Below are 20,145 nucleotides of genomic sequence, written 5' to 3'. Positions count from 1 at the left end.
TTCCATATTTTGAATGGAAAAAAATGTGCTTAGGAAGTTAAACAGATATTCAGATGGGGTAGGAGATAAATGTTGTCTCCTTATATGCATACATAGAGCTTCAGGGGATGTCAGGAGACTACAACATCAGATAAAGACAGACAGACAGATTAACATATCTGAATCAAAGACATGTCTGGAAACACTGCCAGGAAATAAAAGGTAATGCAGACAAGCCATTGGCATTCCGAGTATGAACACCTGCAAAAATCTTTCAAGTTACAAAACAGATAATTAAACTAAAGAGCTAAAAGCTACTTCCAAAGACAGATAAAGCATTCAGCTCAACGCAATGTCACTTACAGACAAGTTACAGTTGTAAGACAGTAATTTACCACACTCTTTCCTGGTGATGCTTATTTTATCTGCTCACCATTCATGAATTTGATTAACTTCTTTGGCAAGAACAAAGGCTTTGTTTAAAAGCACAAAGTGTACTACACTTACTCCTTACTGCTGAGTGTGTTACCATGAACAGATAAACTCAAGTAACAGAATGTAAACATACTTGTAAAGTTGGGAGTAAAGTCATGTCGACAATAGGTTAGGCAATTCTCATTTCTTTCTTGTATAACTCTCTTTGCCCCATGCCCTATCATTGTTAACAAAGGAAGAGATCTTTGATATTTTATTAATATAGTAAAATGTAGCACATCTTAAGACTGAGGTATTATGACTCTTTATAATGGTCTTCTCAGATTGTTACAGAACTCATTTTCAGTTTCCATTGATTCACAGAAAATTATTCTGCATTCAGACAAAAGGATGAAGCAATGACCAAGCATACAGATGTCATCAAGAGAATATACTAGAACTCAAACTCTTAACAGTTCTGGTGAAAGAGGGAAGAGAATGAGAAAACTCAACAGTTCATGTTACTTTTAACCATTTTGTCCAAGAATGCAAAAGGAAACATTGCAAACCAAATGTGAACAAGTACGAGAGTCCTCAGCTGGAAAAAAAAAGGGGGGGTGGGGGGGTGGGAAGGAGAAACAAAGGGGTATGTTCAAAAATCAGGCAAAAGAGAGTAAAATACAGATTTTTTTTCCCAAAACCATGGCCATGTGCATAATATACATAAAGATCCTTACCTTTTTCACTGACACTTTCACTTTCTATCTCCACATCTTCACAGCTAGTATATTCTGGTGTTGATGCCCCTTCTTCCTCTGAGCTACTAACTGACATCTGCCTTTTCTTTCCGCCTCTTTTTGCTCTATGAGGCTTTGGAGGGGATGGCCGCACTGATTCCGACTGGTCAGAGCTAAGGGAATCATTCCTTAGCATGGTCTCCATTTTCTCCCGCTTTGCTTTTCGCATGAGAATAGCAGAGCTAGGATCAAGGCGGCTCTGTTTTTTAAAGGAATCGTGGTTCTTGTACTCTACGTGTTCTATAGGAACTGGACTATGCCTGGGAGTTGGTGGACTATGATTAGTTAATTGTTTAGAAACAGAAATTCTTACATCACCTGTTCTGTCTATAGAGTACGACCTCTGAGTTTCCACAAGAGATTTTCTGTCCTGAGTTCCCTGTAATTGTGAGCGTTTTCCTAAGTTATTCTCAGGTACCTCCGCTTCCTCCATTTCTGTGTGTGGCAAAGCTACATCGCTGTGTCTTCTCTCATGCCGTGCTTTAGAAACTTTGGCATGCATGCGCATCTGCTGTTCCTCCGGATGGGGTTTTACAGGATATCTTGCCAGATTGGGGTCACTCCTGTATCGAGTATGATATTCATCTTCCTTCCTTTGTTTTTCATCATCAGGCACTTTGCCTTCCTCAAGTTTTTCTGGCAAGTCTGGATAGTCCTGTGACTTCCCTTTCTCCAGCCTTCTACTTTCGTGCCTTTCTTTACGTTCCCTGTCATCTGCTGGTCCTTCTTTTTGAACTGAGGATTTTGGCACACGCTTACGCTCACTCTTTACACCCTTGCCATTCTGGTCTGAAGCCAATAACGTTTTCTTCCTACAATGAAAAGGGTACAGTAATTTGAAGAATTTAAGGCACAACAGAAATACTTGTATAAAATCCTGTAGTAAACAGATTATTAACTGATATAAGCCACAGCAAAATGTACAGAAAGGTACTTAATCCATTAATGAATCCTTTAATCTATTAATCCTATCAACAGTAGTTTTATTTTTCAATAGCAAACAATGTCTAGACTGAACTTTGATTAAAACAAGTCATGGACAGTCCAATTAATTAGTAAAATTACAAAGAATACAATGGATAAATGTGGATAAAAATAATTTACCCATACAAGTAGCTAACGACTCAAAATTATTTTTGTAGTAACTGCAGCACTATGACAGAGTATTAGAGTATGTTCTCCATTTTTCTGGTAGCAGTCATGAGAGGTGAGGGTTACAGACTACCCACATACACACTATTAACTTCAAGCACCCTGACACTATAAATATAAATATCACCAAATGGAATATCTCCCACAACAGCAGTACAAAATAGTAGTAGTAGTAGTTGTAGTAGTAGTAGTAATAATAGTAATAATAATAATAATCAAAAATGCAAGAGAATATATCCAGAAACAATAATACTTGATGTAGTTTGCTCTAACTTATCCAAACTCTAAAACAAAGTGCCCACTTCATAAGCATATAAAGAAAAGCAAACTGACTCTTTGAGATAAATTAATGGCATTCCTTTCTGTACTAACAAAACAAGATGAAAAATTTAACTTATTTCTCTATATAACCAAAGTCCAAAATAATGAATAATAAATCTGCATAAAAATTAAGATCTCTTCTCCTTATTCTTCCACTTTGGAAGAATAAACAAGACAAAGAATTGTAAAATCCATAAAATGTGTATATATATATTTTCCTTTCTCTCTCATCATTCCAATTGCCCTTGGAATATTCCAGTTCACAACTGAATCAATTGTTTTTGAAGAAGGCTGAACACAGCTATACACGATAATTTGGATGAACCCACACCATGACAAAGCCACAAGGAGTGACTTTGTGGCACTGAATCTTCCCTTCCACATAGGTACATCTTTGGATCACAGATTTTCACAGATGCAGATATCTGCAGACAGGTGGGACAGTCCAAGTTGGATATGATCCAAGTTAAGCCCTTCTGCTTTTTCTTCCATCATCTTCTTCCTGAGTTGTTGGCAATACATTGGCTCACCATAGATGCTCTCCATTCTGAACCCTTGGCCTTCATTTGAAAGTGTCAGTGACACGCAGAGAACATTGTTATTGCATAATTAATATAACCATTTAATTTTTGGACAGCAAAGCAGGAATAGAAAGCATTTTGCTGCCTTAAAAGTGTCCTTCAGCTAAGTGATGTCTGCTCTGGGAACAAAAGTTAAAAGTCTGCTCTCAGCACTGACAAAAGTTGAAAGAATCAGGGAAGGGCATCAGGTGTTGGTTTCCTCTATACCTATACATAAGACTAACATGAGTTTTGCTCCTGTTAAAAAAATACAGACCTCACCCACACAGTAGGCTACTAGCCATTCTTCCTCATTCATTTTCAGCTTCAATATCTATGAAAAAAAAAAGATCAATTGTTCTGGCCAAGAGGGAATCTTCTACAGCAGACTCTTGCCACAGGCCCCGTCCTTGATTGCTGTCATCTGGCAGTCAGCAGCCAAAAGAGCAACTGATTCATCACATTATCCTCTGTTGATTTGCCACTCTTTGCCAGTTCACTAAAGTGAACACAGCTCAGGAACTGATTCATTTAGTCACTTGAAATACAATTTTTTGCTTCCGGCTGGTTTTAGTTTTGCATGCAACTTGCTCTGATTTCAAGATGGTGCAATTACTGTTCTGCATGGATGTTTACTTTGCATATGTGAATGAGATCTTTCACTATTTCCTGTTTTATTACTAAAAAATAATACAACCATTGATAAAAATATAACAAATAAGGATATCTGACAGAACTCCACAGGGATGGGTTTTTCTGTTCGCTTGTTTGTTTTTTGTGTGTTTGTTCTGTTTTTTAGCTCTACTAGATTATTTCATCAAGTTAAAGGTTTCCTGTCCGTTTAGCAAAGTTGAAACACACACCCAAGTTTACAATTTCAAAGTAAACTATAATTCAACATTAAAAGTATATGACATCCATGGACTGATGTCCATGGAAATATCCTTAAATAGCAATTATTTAGATTCTCTCCCATCCTCCCCCGCCCCCCCAACCCCCCCCCCCCCCCCCCCCCCCCCTCCATTTCTGTTGTTCAGCCCAAAATACATGCTTCTAATGATGTATTTGCCAATGTACACTTCCTTGGTAAGTAAATCAATTTATTATTTGTTCTTGCATGGCTCTAGACACATGCAGCCCTGAAAGCCCCATTTAATATTACAGCACCAGCATCTACAGGTACAAGCCTCTGCCAAGACAGAAAGCCTTACCTCTCTCTTGGAGGCTCACTTCTAGACCTTGATGAAACTTGCTTTTGGTCCAGGCCCATAGCTGGCTGCGACACTTCTGCTCCTTTCCTCCGGTCAGACTGCACGCTGGAAGGAGTGATCTCCTGTGGTGAGGCAGTTGCTGTGCTTAAAGGAGTCTGTGACCTCGACCTCTCTTGAAGCCTTGCTTTCTTTTCTCTCGGTACATCAGAACTCGCACCAGTCGCTGTGTCACTCAGTGTTCCGTCCTGGCTGGGTGACGGCTGCGGTCCACTTCCAAAAAACCACGCTCCAGATTTTGTTAGGATTTCTTGTTGCTTTCGACATAAATTGCATACCCACATAACCTAGTTGAAGACAACAAGAAGAGTCAGTGCAGCTACCCATCAGCCCCTGAAACGCATGCTCATTCTGCCGCGGTCAGTTACGACCTCTCGTTTCCTCTATTTGTGCTCATGCCAGTGCTCAAACATGCTTCTCAAAGCGCTACCTGCACTGGCTAGAGCCAAGCATCCTACAGGCACATGCTATGCGAGCTTCTCCAAAATGTGCTGTCAATATACGTCAGCCCTACCCGGAGCAACCCTCCCCCAGCCCAGCCCCAGCTCTCTCGAGAAGAACCAGGGGCGACATGACCAACGCTGCTGCTGATGTTCATGTGGCTGGTGGGGGGCTGGCTGGCTTGCTGGCTGTGGTGAGCATCACTGTCAGGAAAAGCCTACCAGGCTGGATCAGCCTTGGACATGGGTGGCAGAGTTCTGCCCAGCTGCTGGTCCCTCCACTGCCACAGGAAACTGACGTGGTATTTTTCCCTTTATTTTTATCTCATACAACCTAAATCAATATTAACCCTGGAAATAAATTCAGTGTTTACTGCACACAGGTTTAGCTACATCCACGACTACTTACCAGAGATGTAAGGTAGGACATACAGAAACCTACTGACAGAGAACTAGATGCAGCAATAAAGAGAAAGTAGTAGTATCATATTTTCTACCACTTGAAAATGATTATATACCATCTCTCTAAGCAACAGCAATAAATAATAAATAAACAAACATGGGTCCCTGACAATCACAATTAAGCTGAGTTCACAAGTCATGCTTCTTAGGATTATTTTTCTGCCAAGTTCCAGATACGTGGATAAACAAGAGCACATACACAATAAAGCAAGACTCTACATTTCAAGTCTGTACACTGCATACACTGTACAACGCAGTCTGAAGTACAGGAGTACCTCACCAGGGAAGAATAAAAGGTTAATAAGCAGACTAAAGTGTGTGAATAGTTTTTAAATTTGAGACAAGGACAAAAAGAGTTTTTGAGGCAGAAGAACAAAGACAAAATAAATGAAAAATACATGAGGTAGGAATTTGGCAGAAATAAAAAGAGATGAGAGGAAAAAAGGTTGAAAACTAATAAGGAGAACGGAAAAGAAAAGCTTTGAGTTTAATGTGGAAAGAAGTAAAAGAATGGGTAAAACTCTACAGTAAGAGGGTAAAAAGGATGACAAATGTTGGAATGAAAAATATCCTTAAATTATTTTGTGTCAACACAGGAATGATACCACAGCAGTAAACTGATACAACACTTAACATGGAAAGGAACAGGAAACAGCCACTACATGGAAGAAACTGCAACCAGACAAAGATCAGGCAGTGAGCTCTTATTCTCTGGCCTGGGGAGGAAGCGCATGCCTTCTGTGTGAACATTAAAATTTTAGGCATTTAACATATTTAGCATAATTGAGATTAATTTCAAACACTGCAGAACAGACTGGCCTTTTAGGTCTCAAGAATACATCAGAACTTCCAACACCATTGCTCCACTGTCTGACCAAAACACTGAGAAGACAGCAAACTCTTTTCCCTGTATCTGGACTGTGCCTTTACAAAAAAACAAAACAAAACAAAACAAAAGCTATATTTCTACTTAGGAAGAATATATAAAATATATAATGAATAAAATAATATATATAAATAAAATATATGTAATAAAATACCTATTAAAAACAAACAAAAAACCAACTGAAAATAAAAAAAAAAATAACCAAAAGCTACAATTATTTCAGCAGTGGCACAAACATGTCTTATGTTAAAGATACAGAGACAGCCCTTAGTAGGACAAAAGGCACTGCAACGTCTTCAGAATAAACACTAGTCCCTTAAGCAAAAATCCCTTGATTACAAAATGTCATATTTCCTTCATCTACTACACATCTCAAAACAGCAATTCAGTTTATCAGACTATCTGTTCTAATAGAATAAGTTCAGTCTGTCTGATATTATCATTACAGGTATTTAAAATACCAGCAAGACTAAAAAAAAAAGAACCCACATGATTAAATGCCTTTATAGACTCTGACACAGCACCTCATTAGACAGCAAGAGTGTGCATGCATATGGGTTTGTGTATAAAATTTATATCAATGCTATAAACCAAAATCATTAATCAAAAATATGTCATTGCCTATATTTTACTAGCCTACAGGGAAAGTTGAAAGAAGAGTTAATAAATATTAAATAAAGCAAAGCTTGCTTAAAGGAAGGATCAAAAATACTGAAGTAAAATTGAAATATTCCAATTATTTAATATATGTGCTTATGTATGCAAGCACTCTAAAGGAGTAAAAATGGTCACAGACTTCATTTACAATTTTAATGTATTTGATCACTTAGAATATGTATAAAGTATGTAATAACTGTCAAAAAAATACTGTTAATTTTCATAATCACATTTGATATTGTAATTAGTTTTATGCAAAATGCTATAAAATCCAAACAAATAGGAATAGCTAATGCACAGATAGACATGGGTAAATACAGAATACAGAAAAAAAAGTACTAGATGCGTAAATACAAAAAAAAACATTCTCACAGCTGTCTTTAAACACTGCAGTTTGGACACAAAATACATACCAATCACCACAGTCAGCACACGTAGGAAATCTGCATTATACTCACACAGAAGCTACACTACCACCCCTGTTTAGGATTCTCTTCAGGACTCAACAAATGCTACATTTGCCTTGAGATATATGCAATCCAAAAGGAAAAATAATAAAAGCTTTTGTTTAAAAGGAAAGAAAAACAAAAACTTGAAGTGACATAACAGTTTCAGTGATAAAACTCTATACCGAACAACATTTTTAGAGATAAAAACTGTATATTGAAAAGCATTTTTAGAGAAGTATGTGGAGCAAGCAATTTAGCAGCATGCAGGAATTGTATCCTGATTGAATATACTGGGATGTGGTCCAAACTAATCTAAACGAAAGCAGGTCTGTGTAATAACTTATCTTAACAATCCACAGATGTTAGGCAACCAAACAAATGCTCTGATGAAGGATTACAGTTCTCTAATGTTGCTTCTGGGCCTCTGTGCGATGCATCAGTAAAATGAAGGGTGTTAGACAATTTTCCTCTGGCCTGTCACGTCAAAAATAGTTTGTTTACTCCTTTCTGGATGGCGAGCTCTGATGCAGCACTATAGTAGGTCATTCAAGACATCCATAGTCTGGTTGCTTTGTTATTGAGTGTGCTTCTGGCTTACTGCATCCTCGCACAAATCAACACACATCCATCCGCACATGAAGCTATTTAAGTGAACCAAGAAAGGGGTGCTCCTCATTCAAAGGCATGGCTCGGGAAAAAGTGTGCACAGCATAGCAAAGGGTTCTAGGTTTTACCGCTACGTAACAAAAACAAGGTGGCACATACAGGACTCAGCAGAGGTGGGTCAACAATTCCCACACAGATTCACATAGAAAACTTTACAGGCTGCGTGAAAACATGCTAGAAGGGTTCCATGCTTGCCTTCAAGTGGAATAGGGGGTATGTCATTCACAGAAAAAATATTCCTCAAACTTACTCTTACAGGTACTGCTGAATGTGATCCACAATGAGTAGGAACAGTATTCCTGTACTAACACAACATGAAATTCCAACTTGAAAGAGCCCATAGTAAATAATATATACAACTATACACACAAAGAAAAAGAGCATTTAAAAAAAAAAAAGTTACAGCAATAAGAATACTTCTTTATGATTAATATTCCAAACTGTAGGTTAGAATGAAGAAGGGCTTTCTTTTCATATTCTGATTTGGAGTCTTCCTTCCAAACATGCACTGGGAGGCTAAAGTCATGTTAGAGGGGAAACAAACTTTATACCAAATTTGTGTGACATACGCCAGGCTAAACTCCTGTTGAAGTCAGAGCAAGCTCCCCAAATCCCCACGCGCAGATGCTTAGGAGGCTTCATTACGAGCACATTCCTTCACCCTCCATGAATTCAGAAATGGCACACTCACATTTGCACTGCCTCCCATGCATTCTGCTTCATCTACACACAAGAAATTAACAAGTGTATTAATGTAGCAGATATAAGGTTATGTGAGCTGTTCCTTACAGAACCTTTATGCTATCCTAATTATTTCCCTTCTGAAGGGTGTCTACACTTTGTCTGTTCAGTCTATGGCTTTCATTAATTTTCCTTTCGCCACTTTCTTCTATGCACTTCTAGAAGACACTAGTTCTTTCAAGCAGATCTAATTAGGCAGAGCCTCTTCTCTGCTAGAGACACCATTAACTTCAGCAGAGCTCTGCCTCCATCCTACTTGTTATTGCTTGAAAGTCAGAGGGAAGGAATGTTATCAATTTTATCTTATGAAACTTTTCATTCATAGAATTAAGTTAGAATACATATCACTTCATTTTTCTGAGGTAACATAAAAGATGCAGCAAACCATGAAATCAGTAAATAGCATTGCATTTATCTCCTACTGTATCAAAATGAATTATGTAATGAAACACTAGCTAAAGATGTCTTGATTGCTTCACTCCATGAAAATATAAATAAATGAGGCTGAAAATCTACTTGAATCCTTACATTCCAAAGTCCAAAATCTAAATAAGCAAGCAACTCTATCTTCCTAAAGAAAATGTGCTTGTGAAACCAAGCTTTCATTAGACACATTTTAAAAAACTATATAGACAACTGAGTTCATGCAGTGCCTCCCAATCACCAAAAGGGAATGTCTTCTCACCACCCTTCTCCCTCCTCTCTTGCTGTTCTTTCTCCCTGTCCAGCTTTGTCCTTTCCCTTCATTTTTCCCAGCTTCATGATACCACATGCTCCATTGTATCCTCTCCTTTAACTGTCAGGTCCCAAGGACCAGCTGAACTTGAAAATGTAGTAGAAAATCATCTGCATTTTTTTAATTGGGTTCATTTTTTGTCACATCCATTTTTCTCATGGAGGGATACAATGATTTTGAAATGATATGAAATTATGTGGCCAGGAACAGAGGCAAATGGGGGAAAGATGTTTCCTCAAAAGTAGTGGCTCACTGTCTCTTGTAAAGCTACATCTTGAAAGGACACAAATACCAGTATACTGCACTTGAACAGAAACTTTTCAGAGCACTGAAGCCAAATGACATGAAATGACCTGCACCTACACTAGGATCTCTGCTATGCTTCAGAGCATTGTGGCTGCATACAAACTGCCTCCTGGAGACAAGCTGTGGAACACCCCAGCTCCTAAACCATCAGGAAAAATTGATGAGAAAGAGCTAGTAGGCACAAGACCAAAAACATGCCACATAGTCTTCTGTCAGTTTACCATTTCAGCTACTCCAGCATCCAGGAGCAGACACAGATTATGCTTAATTTGTCAGTACAGCAGTAGCCTAGGAATCTAGGTCCAGCTTTTGCTGAAGCCTCTCCTCTGGAGCAAGAGAGCAGGAAGGGGACTGCTTTGCCCACAGTGATGCTCATCAGACATAAGGGGTTCAGCCATTTCAGGACTGTGATGTATAGCCATTTTAGTATACTCTGTCTTCCATTCCTGTGCAGAGGAGATTTCCTTCATAACTTAGGATTTCAGCTTGATACCTTTATCCCAGCTTGCCAAGAAAATGAGGTTTACGCTGACAGCTGATTAGTTTCTTCCCCCTATCCTCCCCATACCCTCTAATAATACTTTAACCCAGTGGACAAATGCAATTAAATTTTGCACAGGCACAGAAGTTTTCACAGGATTTTAAGTTTCGCAGAAAGGCAGTTTTGTAAATGCATAAACATTTCATTAGTGCAATCTTTTACCAGCAATACAGAATGTACATATGAATGATACCTCAAGACATGCTCATAGGAAAAGAGGTATTTTGTAATCTTAAAGTCTGTGTTGCCACTCAAATGTTTGACTGACAGCATCCACAAGGTAGGTTTAAAAGACCGCCTCACCCGAATTTTCCACTTATACTAGAGATAGCATTTTATATTCTTCTTCTGCTTGCATTTCATACTTAAGTGAGATGTTAACTTTCCAAATCAAACCTTATGTGTACAACTAAGGATGACAGGAAGATTTCTGTTTTTACATGGAAGTGCCTATTGGCATGGCAGGTATTTAAGTTTCCATTACTGTCAACGGATATCTAGTCAATACAGTCAACACAGTCAACAGGATCCAACAAAAAGACACTCAGCTCTCAAGCAGGCACACAAATAAAATGAAACATCACACCTAATGGTAGGCTTGTGCCACTAGAGACAAGTCAGCATATCCCACCTGGCTGCCACGTGCCAATTAAGAGGTCAGAAGCCTGCCACAGGAGTTATGTCACATCTACCAGCCATTTGCATACGTGTCATGTACCACAGAGCATGAAAAATGGCATCAAATGCCTACTTTGAGGCAACTGAACCCCATAAGAATCTTAAAAATCATATTCCTGGCCTATGTTTCTAAATCCAGAGTTATAAACTGCTCATAGAAAGATGCAGAGAATGTGCAGTGGAGCAATAATTCTAGTGAACCAAAAGTCTTTTTTATGCCAGCTTTGTTGACACTGCTGCCAGTAACAGCATTAGTAGTTGTTTTTTAAAATTAAAAATAAAATAAAATAAAATAAAAAATCAAATTTTTACACATGCTTTGCTGCCAAAATCTCTTAGATACAGCTGCCAATCTTTCAGAAAGCTCATGACAACTTCCACAAAAACTAAAGATTCTCTAGAATAATCCTGCAGTAAACTGAGTGTTGGAAGTGATAAATTCAGGCAATTATAAAGTTACCATATGAAACAATATTTCTAAAATAGCACACATCCAGGTTCCAGTCAGTATCACAATGTTCTTCTTTGAGAATGAATGCCTTTGAAGGTCAAGTGAGGAAGAAACCATGTTGGCTAGTGGAAAAGTCGGGTGTTTTGTCTAAAAATCCACACCCACACATTTACATACAATAGCTTGAAATTGTCCCTCCCTGCAAATAAATCTGTTAAAATTGTGGTCTTGTACAGCAAGACTAGAGCTTGGAGAAATCTATGAAACCTTGGATGTGAACTTCCTTGCAGCACTGACAAAAGAGACTACTATGCCAGGAGAAGAGAGTGGAGGAAGAAAGGGAAGTATGACTCTTGTCCTGGCTGGTTAAAAGTCAAAGGGGCTCACAACATTTTAATTGTTTGGGCTGACTTCATCTGGGCTTAAGAATTTCATTTTTCGAAACAAAGAATAACCCTCAAGAAAAGTATATGGAGCATCAGACAGTATAGGCATTATTTATCCGCAGATCACAATAAGGCTTACACCACTTCCTTTTCTGAAACTCAACAATCTGAAACACCCCACTGCTTTGATTCCTCCACAGTTCCTGTGGTTGACCTTACCCCTTTTAAATTAATTTGCTATGCTCACTCCGTCCTTACTCATCCACACTATCCAGTTTCACCCTTGGTATTTTTACTTCCTTGGTAACTGGAGAATTCTAAGCAATAATCACTGATTTGGAAAGCTCTGTCTACACTTGCACTCTTTCCTCACCAATCAATCAGTTTCTTTCCCAACTTTATTTCTCTTGCCTGAATTAACATCAATTTCTTAATTTATTTCTGATAATGTAGTAGCCATAAATTGCTAGTCACATTTTATATACCAATCTCTTTGTTGTAGATCATTAGAATACACTAGAAATCATGATTTCATTGATCATTTTTATGCAATTTTTCTAACTTTCTTAAAAATAACAATGTTTTTCTTAACTATTTGAACATTTGGCTGTCTTGATGAGCCATGAAAGCATCAACTGTACTCCTCTTAATCACTTCATGGTTTCCACAGTTACAGATATATATGGAACATAGGAATAATTTTAAAATAACAGTGTTCTAACAAAATAAGGTAAATGCCGTGAAACAGCTTACAGTTAGGACTCGTATCAAATTTCAGTTTCATTCAAAAAGCATAGAGAACTCACCAGAAGCTTTCCTCTCCATTTATCCACTTACATTTTAACAAACTATAGTAAAATTATACAAATGCGCACAATTAGACTGTCCTTAATACTGCTTGCGTGCAGGAGCTTGCACTACAACACCATTATTTCTATTTCTATACTACTCTTTTACACAAATTTTTATAGAAATATTTTTTTATAGAAACAGTCAGAAAGAGAGGCAAAAGAGAACTTTTGTACAGAATGAAAAATTATGACAAAAGAGTTTGGAAATGTATAGATGTAGACAAGTTGTAAAGAAGGCTACTCAAAACGGAAACAGAGGTAAACTGCAGAGAACTCCTGAAGCCAAGGAAAGCCCCTGGAAGGAGCAGTGAGTGGATCAACTGACTGAGCTCACAGGTGACTTGATAGGCATGAACTCAATTTTCATCTTATAATCTCAAACTCAAAGAAAACTAAACATAATATTACGGACTCTCCATCTTTGGAGACATTCAAACCCCAACAGTATGTGGTCCTGGTAACCTAACCTTCTTGGCCCTGCTCTGAGCAAGGATTTGGACTAGATGAACTCCAGAGGCCCCTCCCAGCATCTAACATTCTGAGAATCTGCATGAAATAAAGCACTGAGAAATTAAGATATTGTCACACTGTTGTTCTACAACTACATTAACTATTACTATGCTTGCAACACGTCACTGCTAGAAGGCCTGCCTTTGTTTTGCCTCACTGTCTTCATAGGTTTCCGCCTTAAAGCAAACAGTGCATAAAATCTGAAAAGTTCTGAGTTGGAGAGGCACCGTACTTACACAAGGGACAATGCGAAGTGATAAACTGACCTATTTTCTTCTAGTAGCATATGACGGTCTATAAACATAACTACTTCCCTCAGGTAGCCTATAGCTTAAGACTACCACCACCAAATGTTGGTGGAGTGATTGGTACTTGAAGGCTTCCAGTATGAGTTACCAAAAACCAATTTGCCTTACATTTATCTCATATATATGCAGCTCCAGAAATTTCAGAGGTTAAGTTTCTTTATTCTGTGTTGAAGTAAGGTCTTAACAGCTGGAAGTGTTCCCTCTAAAATCAAGAGTGTCTGTCTAAAACCTGTATTAGGGGTTCCCAACCTGTGCAGTGTGTGTCACTATTGAGTTACTCAGAAGAACATCGGCCTTGAAAGCCACTAGGAGCATGGGATGAGTAGGAGGTCTGTTCTGGGCACTTCTGACTTCAGGGACAATTCAGGGGAAAGAACAATGAACACAGCAAAATTTACAGAGACCGTTTGGATCTATAGGAGGACACGGTGGAGCTGAGCTATGCAGGCATGATGTAGAAATCAAGGGTCTGTAGAAAACACTGGCTGTGAAAATAGGAAGAAAAGGCAACAGAGAATGGCTGGCAGTCCAGGAGTATTCCCAGTGGGAATACTTCATGAGCTAAATAGACAATCAGAGTGACAGTTACAACAGGACAAAGATTTTTTTTCTTTTCAAAGATGGCATGACAGTAACTACCTCCCAAGGGAATGTAAGGGAGCATGTGCAGTGCATTCAGATCTGTCAACTCTAACAAATGCCCAAAAGCATTTGTTGAAAGGAGAAGCAGCAAGTTTTTGACATACTACAAGGTAATCTCATTGTAATCATCTCTGCTGTGCAGCTTGACAGAGGCTTTCTCTGACCACTTTGATTCTCTACCCTTCTACATGCTGTCTTGCCAGGAAGAGAGCTGGATCAGCTCTACTTATCCAGAATTTTCCTTCTGCTCCCTACCAAGTCCTGTGCTGGGAAACTCTGGCTGCTGAGTTTTGCTTAGAGCTCCCACATCCCCAGTACCATAAGAAGCCTAGAATAAAGTTGTCAGAGCCTTACAACCTGTCTGTGAATGCAGGCCTCCAGCACACATGTGATTCAGTGAGGGAGAAGGTGACAACAAGGTATGCTTCCTCCTGCACCAGGGACAACTGGTGGCCTCAACACTCTCCTGAGACTGAGCAAAGAAATATGTGAAATTCTCCCTGGCTGATCTGTTACAGATACTTTTTCATATCACATACAGTTACAATAATAAACACAATCCAGATAAGCCTGGAAATGTAAGCTTAGATAAATGAAATTATGGCAGACATTTACCAGCTCGATCCTTCCTGCCTTAACTTTTTTTTAAGCAAGCACATTCTTAGTGAGGGAGAAATTCGTATTATATGACTGTGCATTATTTTCATATTATTCATATTCAGTCTTCAGAATTTAAAAAAAAAAAAAAAAAAAAAAACACCAAGGGTCGAAATATAACTACATGGAAATTTGGGGATGTTAAGCATCATATGATACCTACTTATAAACAAGTATTTTGCACGTTCGAACTGCCCAGTAAGGGTTTTGACACAGCACAAAGTAGGCTTATGCCCTACACAATAAACACATTCACAATCTATCCCAGCTTTCTTCATACAATTAAAAATACTTAAGCTATACTTTTATTTTATGTATGTAAATGCATGGAATGCTTATATTACAGAAGACGTATTTTTCCCCATTCTGGTATCATCACTAAGCTTCTCATATGTTCATAACAGCTATTTTAAAACAAATATGCACATTTTTGTGCAACGTTCTGCCTTATACAGATCAGCAACCTGACCTCCACTTATCAGACTATCCTGACAAACCACAACATACCATATGAGCTGGTTCAACATGTTATTTGCAGTTGCAGCCTTACCATGAGAATGACAAAGTTTCGGGTTCTTGGATTTTATTTTTATTTACTTAGTTATTTTTAAATTTCAACTTTGTTGATCCTACCTTCTGGGTTGTCCATGGTCCTTTCTCTTAATTCTCCCACCTCTCGCTCCAGGTGCAGAGTCTGAGGCTAAGTTGGTTAAGTCTGTGCTATCTGTGCTATCAAGCTCGAGCACAAAGGAATCTCAGTAAATCTGGGATGGAAGATTTGAGGAAGGGGAAGAGAGAATATCAGTGTTCTACAGCAAATTTGAGTGGATATCTAAGATTTAAAAAAAAAAATGGGGGGAAAACATGTTTTTGGTAAGGAAAACTGTAGATTTTTAGGAATAGTAAAGACTACAGGGTGACTGAGAAAGGGATACACAACTTTGAGTTTGAATATGGAAGATTAAGAAGACAAAAAGGAAAACGGGGCAGGAAAATGCAGTAGGAGTTTCGTGCCAGCATAAGAATATCATACATTTTTGAACTGATCTGAATAATGCTCTATTGACAGCCAATGCGCAGACCATCACTGGTATCAATTTCAGAAGGTTACTGTCCTGAATTTACAATACTACTGGCAGATCACATGGGGAAAGAGGAGAGTTCCAACAAGGTAAGATGGTGTAACGCAGTGCAGAACATTACAGTTGGGAAATTCAAACAGTAATGGTATTTCATTATCTGATGTAGCTACTCTTACAAAAACAGGTTTGAAAACTGAGATCAGAACTTTGCTAGATGATTAGACAATCATTCTGATCTTCTGCACTTACCTGCATATTCACAGATATCTAATGAGGCTTTGTATTTCCTAAACAAATAAAAGACATATAGCGTAGTGATGACTTAAGGGTATGGAGGGAGAAGCAACAGTTAATGATAACCTGTCCCCTTAGCATCAGAAACAGAGGTATGCATATTGCATGCTGGTACAAATACAGGGACAATGAGTTCTCGGTCCATATTTATACATCATTGAAAACTTTTTGTGATCACATAAACAGTCTAGACATAATTGTACGTTCAACAGAGTCAAAAAGTCCTTTTAGCCAGGCAACTAATTTGTTTGTCGCAGGTTTCCATGTGTACAGGAGCTTGTAGGAATTTAATGGCTGGCTAAATCCCCCTTAAGTGCTAGCTCCCAGGACACTTGCACCTTTTAGAGGGGAAAGAGAACCATTTGGGCAGCCAAAGAAAGAAATTCCTCTTTCCATGCTTGGTAGAAGGTAGCCTTCCTATAGCAACAGCTTCCAGAGCTGGTGGGGTCCATCTACCATTTCCTAAACTTGGATTTCCTGAATACAGATGCTGGCTGTATTTCATGTTCAGTACTCAGACATATTTGAAGCAGGTGAATACTAAACACAGCCACAAGATTTGTAGGAAGTAAAAATATTTCCAATCATGATACATCTGGAAAAAATTAACTGTCAGATACACCAGCCTGTTGCTGGATCCAAGAGGCCTGACCATGTTTTGAACTGAGATGATCATTTTGACCAACCCATCCAATAATATGTGTGCACAGTACCATTTTCTCAGTTTTGATTTGACCAATGCATAATCTCATGTATACATCTTTCAACATTTTTTAAAATTCAGATTATGTAATATAGACAACAGCGTCCCAGCTAAAAGTATCAACTTTGTCTATTTAAATCCAAAATAGACACAGCATACAAATCATTTTCATCCTCATCTATAGGCACAGCTTTTATGTAGATTTTTCTAGAAGATTTTATTCCAGTAATTATTTGTTGTTTCTAAAATGTGACTTTAATCATTCATTTGCATTTCTCTCTAGTTTATACTTAATTTTAACTCTACACTGAAACACTTCATTGGGTCAGTAGAGTATATAGTAATAAGGTTAGCACTGTTTTATTCTGGTTGTCTCGATAAATTTTACATGATTATACTAAAAGAAGCAGTTAATCCTAGCTTAAATACAACTGGTTTACTGGAGGTCAGACTCTTCTAGCCCAGTAGTCTTTAATAATTTTCTCTTAACCACTTCAGCTCTTTATTCTCTCTAGCCAAAAGAATACAGTGTAAAAAGGAAGACTTGTGGGATGATGTGACTTAGAAGAAAGATAATCCAAGAGGACAGGGACAAATGGGTGGAAAGGTTCAAACTGGGGTGAAGAGAAAAATTAGAGGCAACGACAAACATAAAAAATTTCAGAGTGAAAAAAGAGAGAAAGTAGGACAGATGAGTAATTAAGAAAGAAAGAAAAAAAACAACTGCACTGGAGAAGCAACAAAAAGGGGTTGTCATCACGTATCAAAGGTTATTTCACTTGGAACAAAGATAATGCATGAACATATAAAAACTTACTTCAGAGGAAACTGTTCTTCCTTTCCACAGTCCTATACCGGGATTTTGTTTGATCTTAAAAAGTTTAACTCTTCAGTTTTTTCAGATATATTTATTTTGGTTTTAAAGGGCAGAAATAAGGAGGATATTTGGGGATTTAGGGTTATCTTTCCCTGTTAAGAGAAATGCTTTTTGGCAACCTTTATATCAATTCAGTAAAAATCAATCAAAGACACTAAAAAACCTATACACGTGCATGTGCACTACAACAAACCACCTAACAAATGAGCTTTCAGTGCACAGCTGAAAACAGTGGCAGATTGAATGTGAGAAACTAAAGCTCTAAATGGAACAAAGCATCTCCACTAGCTTTTGTAATAATCACATGGCATTACCATCTTTTATTTGTAAATCCTCCAGGGCTGGATTTATTTTTCCTTGCCTATTTTAAGGAAATAAAAAATGATGTGTAAGGTTCAAATACTATCAGAAACTTTTTGGGTTTTTAATCCCTAAAAACACTTATAGTAAGACATTGCTAGCCTTATAAGCATTTACTGATTGCAGAAAGTAACACAGCTGAAAGATTTAAGGCTCTCATGGAATGTCAAACTCTGAATAAGTCAGACTACAGTAATAAGTTTTTTTTGTATGATTATTATGTCTGTCCTTCAAAGTAAATCAAAACAGAAATGACTTTTTATTTCAGTTTCTAATTCTGCATATATTTACTTATCCTCCATAGGAAATATAATTTTAGGGATTTAATCATTTTGCTTGAAAGAGTTACTAAGACTATGCCCTGCCACCTGGTCTGTAAGAAGTTTTCTTTTTTGAAACATTTGCTATACTTAGTCATCCCAAAGAGTTTACATGCTAGAAGTTGCTGTATACAACATTAATATTGAATGCTGTTTTCTTTGCTTGTTTGAAGCGCAGGAATCATCATAAGTTCATTGCACTTGTTTAATGTAATACTGTGTGACATTTAAACTGGAAAGGAAATTACTGGGCAGCTCAGGTTTGCCATTCAGAGAGCTCTTAGACAAAGAAGCACAGAAGATAAGAAGAGTACTACTCAGTAAGATAAACAGCAATTACATATATGTTGGGCAAGTTATATATAGAAAAATAAAACTAAGAACAGAAGCAAGAAGGAAAAGGTGATCTCTCAACCCATAAACATTATAGTATATACATTTATAACACAGATATATCTAAAAAAAATAGAGTTCTTAGACACAAGTAGCTCAAAAATAAAATATTAAAATGCACATTGCTATCAAACACACTGAAGGCATAAGAAAGTGAAAGGGTAGACAGCAAAGGATGTGATATGAGTTTTGAGAAAACAATCGGGACATCCAGCTTATGAGTAATATCCTCTTGTACATCAGGAAGTTGTTGACATAATTTAGGATGCTCCCAGAGAATATTTTTTAAAAACAATTGCTAAGGCAGGTAAACCCCCCAAGCCAATCCTTCTGGGACTAAAATAGAAAGACGATCATTTTATGTTGGTTGTGATTTATCACTTAACTAGTTTGCATTCACTTGGTAGCTACAAGGAGGATTTTGCATCATTCTAATTTATTAAATAAGGTATATAACATAATAGTGGGGTGCTAAGTGCAATATAAGCACATAATATACAATAATATATTACCTTATAATGGAAAGAAAGTCTGTAGCAATAGTGACTCTAAACTTATGATAAGATAGTTTAGAAATCTGCAGGTAATAAGATAATAAGTTGAGAAAAAAATTAAAAACAAAAGCAATAGGGTTGTGGACAAACTGTGTCTGTACAAAGGATCATCTCCACTGAGAAAAAAGAAAAAGAAAAAAAAAACTTTCAAAGTACTTTTCCAGAAATCTACGTTTTACATTGAAAACAGGCTATTACCTTGTGCATCCAATCAAAGCATTAAATCCAGCAAATTCACTGAACAGAGCAGTAACTATAGATATTTATGGTTAAAGAAAAGACAGTATTTAAGCAGCATGTGGTCAACTGATCACCTGACAGTCAAAGTGACAAAAAGAAGTGGCTAAGAGAGAAAATGGTGCAAGCACTAAAAGGGACACAGGACAGTCTCTCTCTGGTTCCATTAGCACTGCTAGAGATGCTTGCAGCTGTACGGGGCCAAGGAGGCCATGCTGGTTGGCACCACTGGGAAAAAGATACCTATGAAAGAGTAAAACACCACATGGCAGTGAGGAATGAGGAAAGAGCGGGAGAAACAACCCTGCAACACCAAGATCAGAGGAGATGGAGCGGGAGGAGGTGCCAGAGTTCAGATTCCCCCATAGTCTGTGGAGAGTGCTGGGGCAGAGCAGGTTCTCCTGACAGGAATTGTGGCCCATATAAAGTCCATGCTTGCTTTCTAAAGGGCTGCAGTTCCTGTTAAG

At 37.8% G+C, this 20,145-nt stretch overlaps 1 protein-coding gene across 1 annotated transcript in view; it reads right to left on the bottom strand.

The window, feature by feature from the left end:
• Positions 1-20,145, bottom strand: part of RIMS1 (regulating synaptic membrane exocytosis 1) — a 316,580-nt gene that overhangs the window by 168,986 nt on the left and 127,449 nt on the right. Inside the window, exons 3-4 of the mRNA XM_050709776.1 lie at positions 4,435-4,778; positions 1,131-2,002 (exon numbers count right to left, since the gene is read on the bottom strand). Coding sequence (XP_050565733.1) covers positions 1,131-2,002; positions 4,435-4,778 — 1,216 coding nt within the window. The remainder of the gene's footprint in view (positions 1-1,130; positions 2,003-4,434; positions 4,779-20,145) is intronic.

The sequence above is a fragment of the Cygnus atratus genome, chromosome 3 (genome assembly GCF_013377495.2).
Source record: "Cygnus atratus isolate AKBS03 ecotype Queensland, Australia chromosome 3, CAtr_DNAZoo_HiC_assembly, whole genome shotgun sequence".
Taxonomy (NCBI): Eukaryota; Metazoa; Chordata; class Aves; order Anseriformes; family Anatidae; genus Cygnus; species Cygnus atratus.
This window is presented reverse-complemented; position numbering and strand designations above follow the sequence as displayed.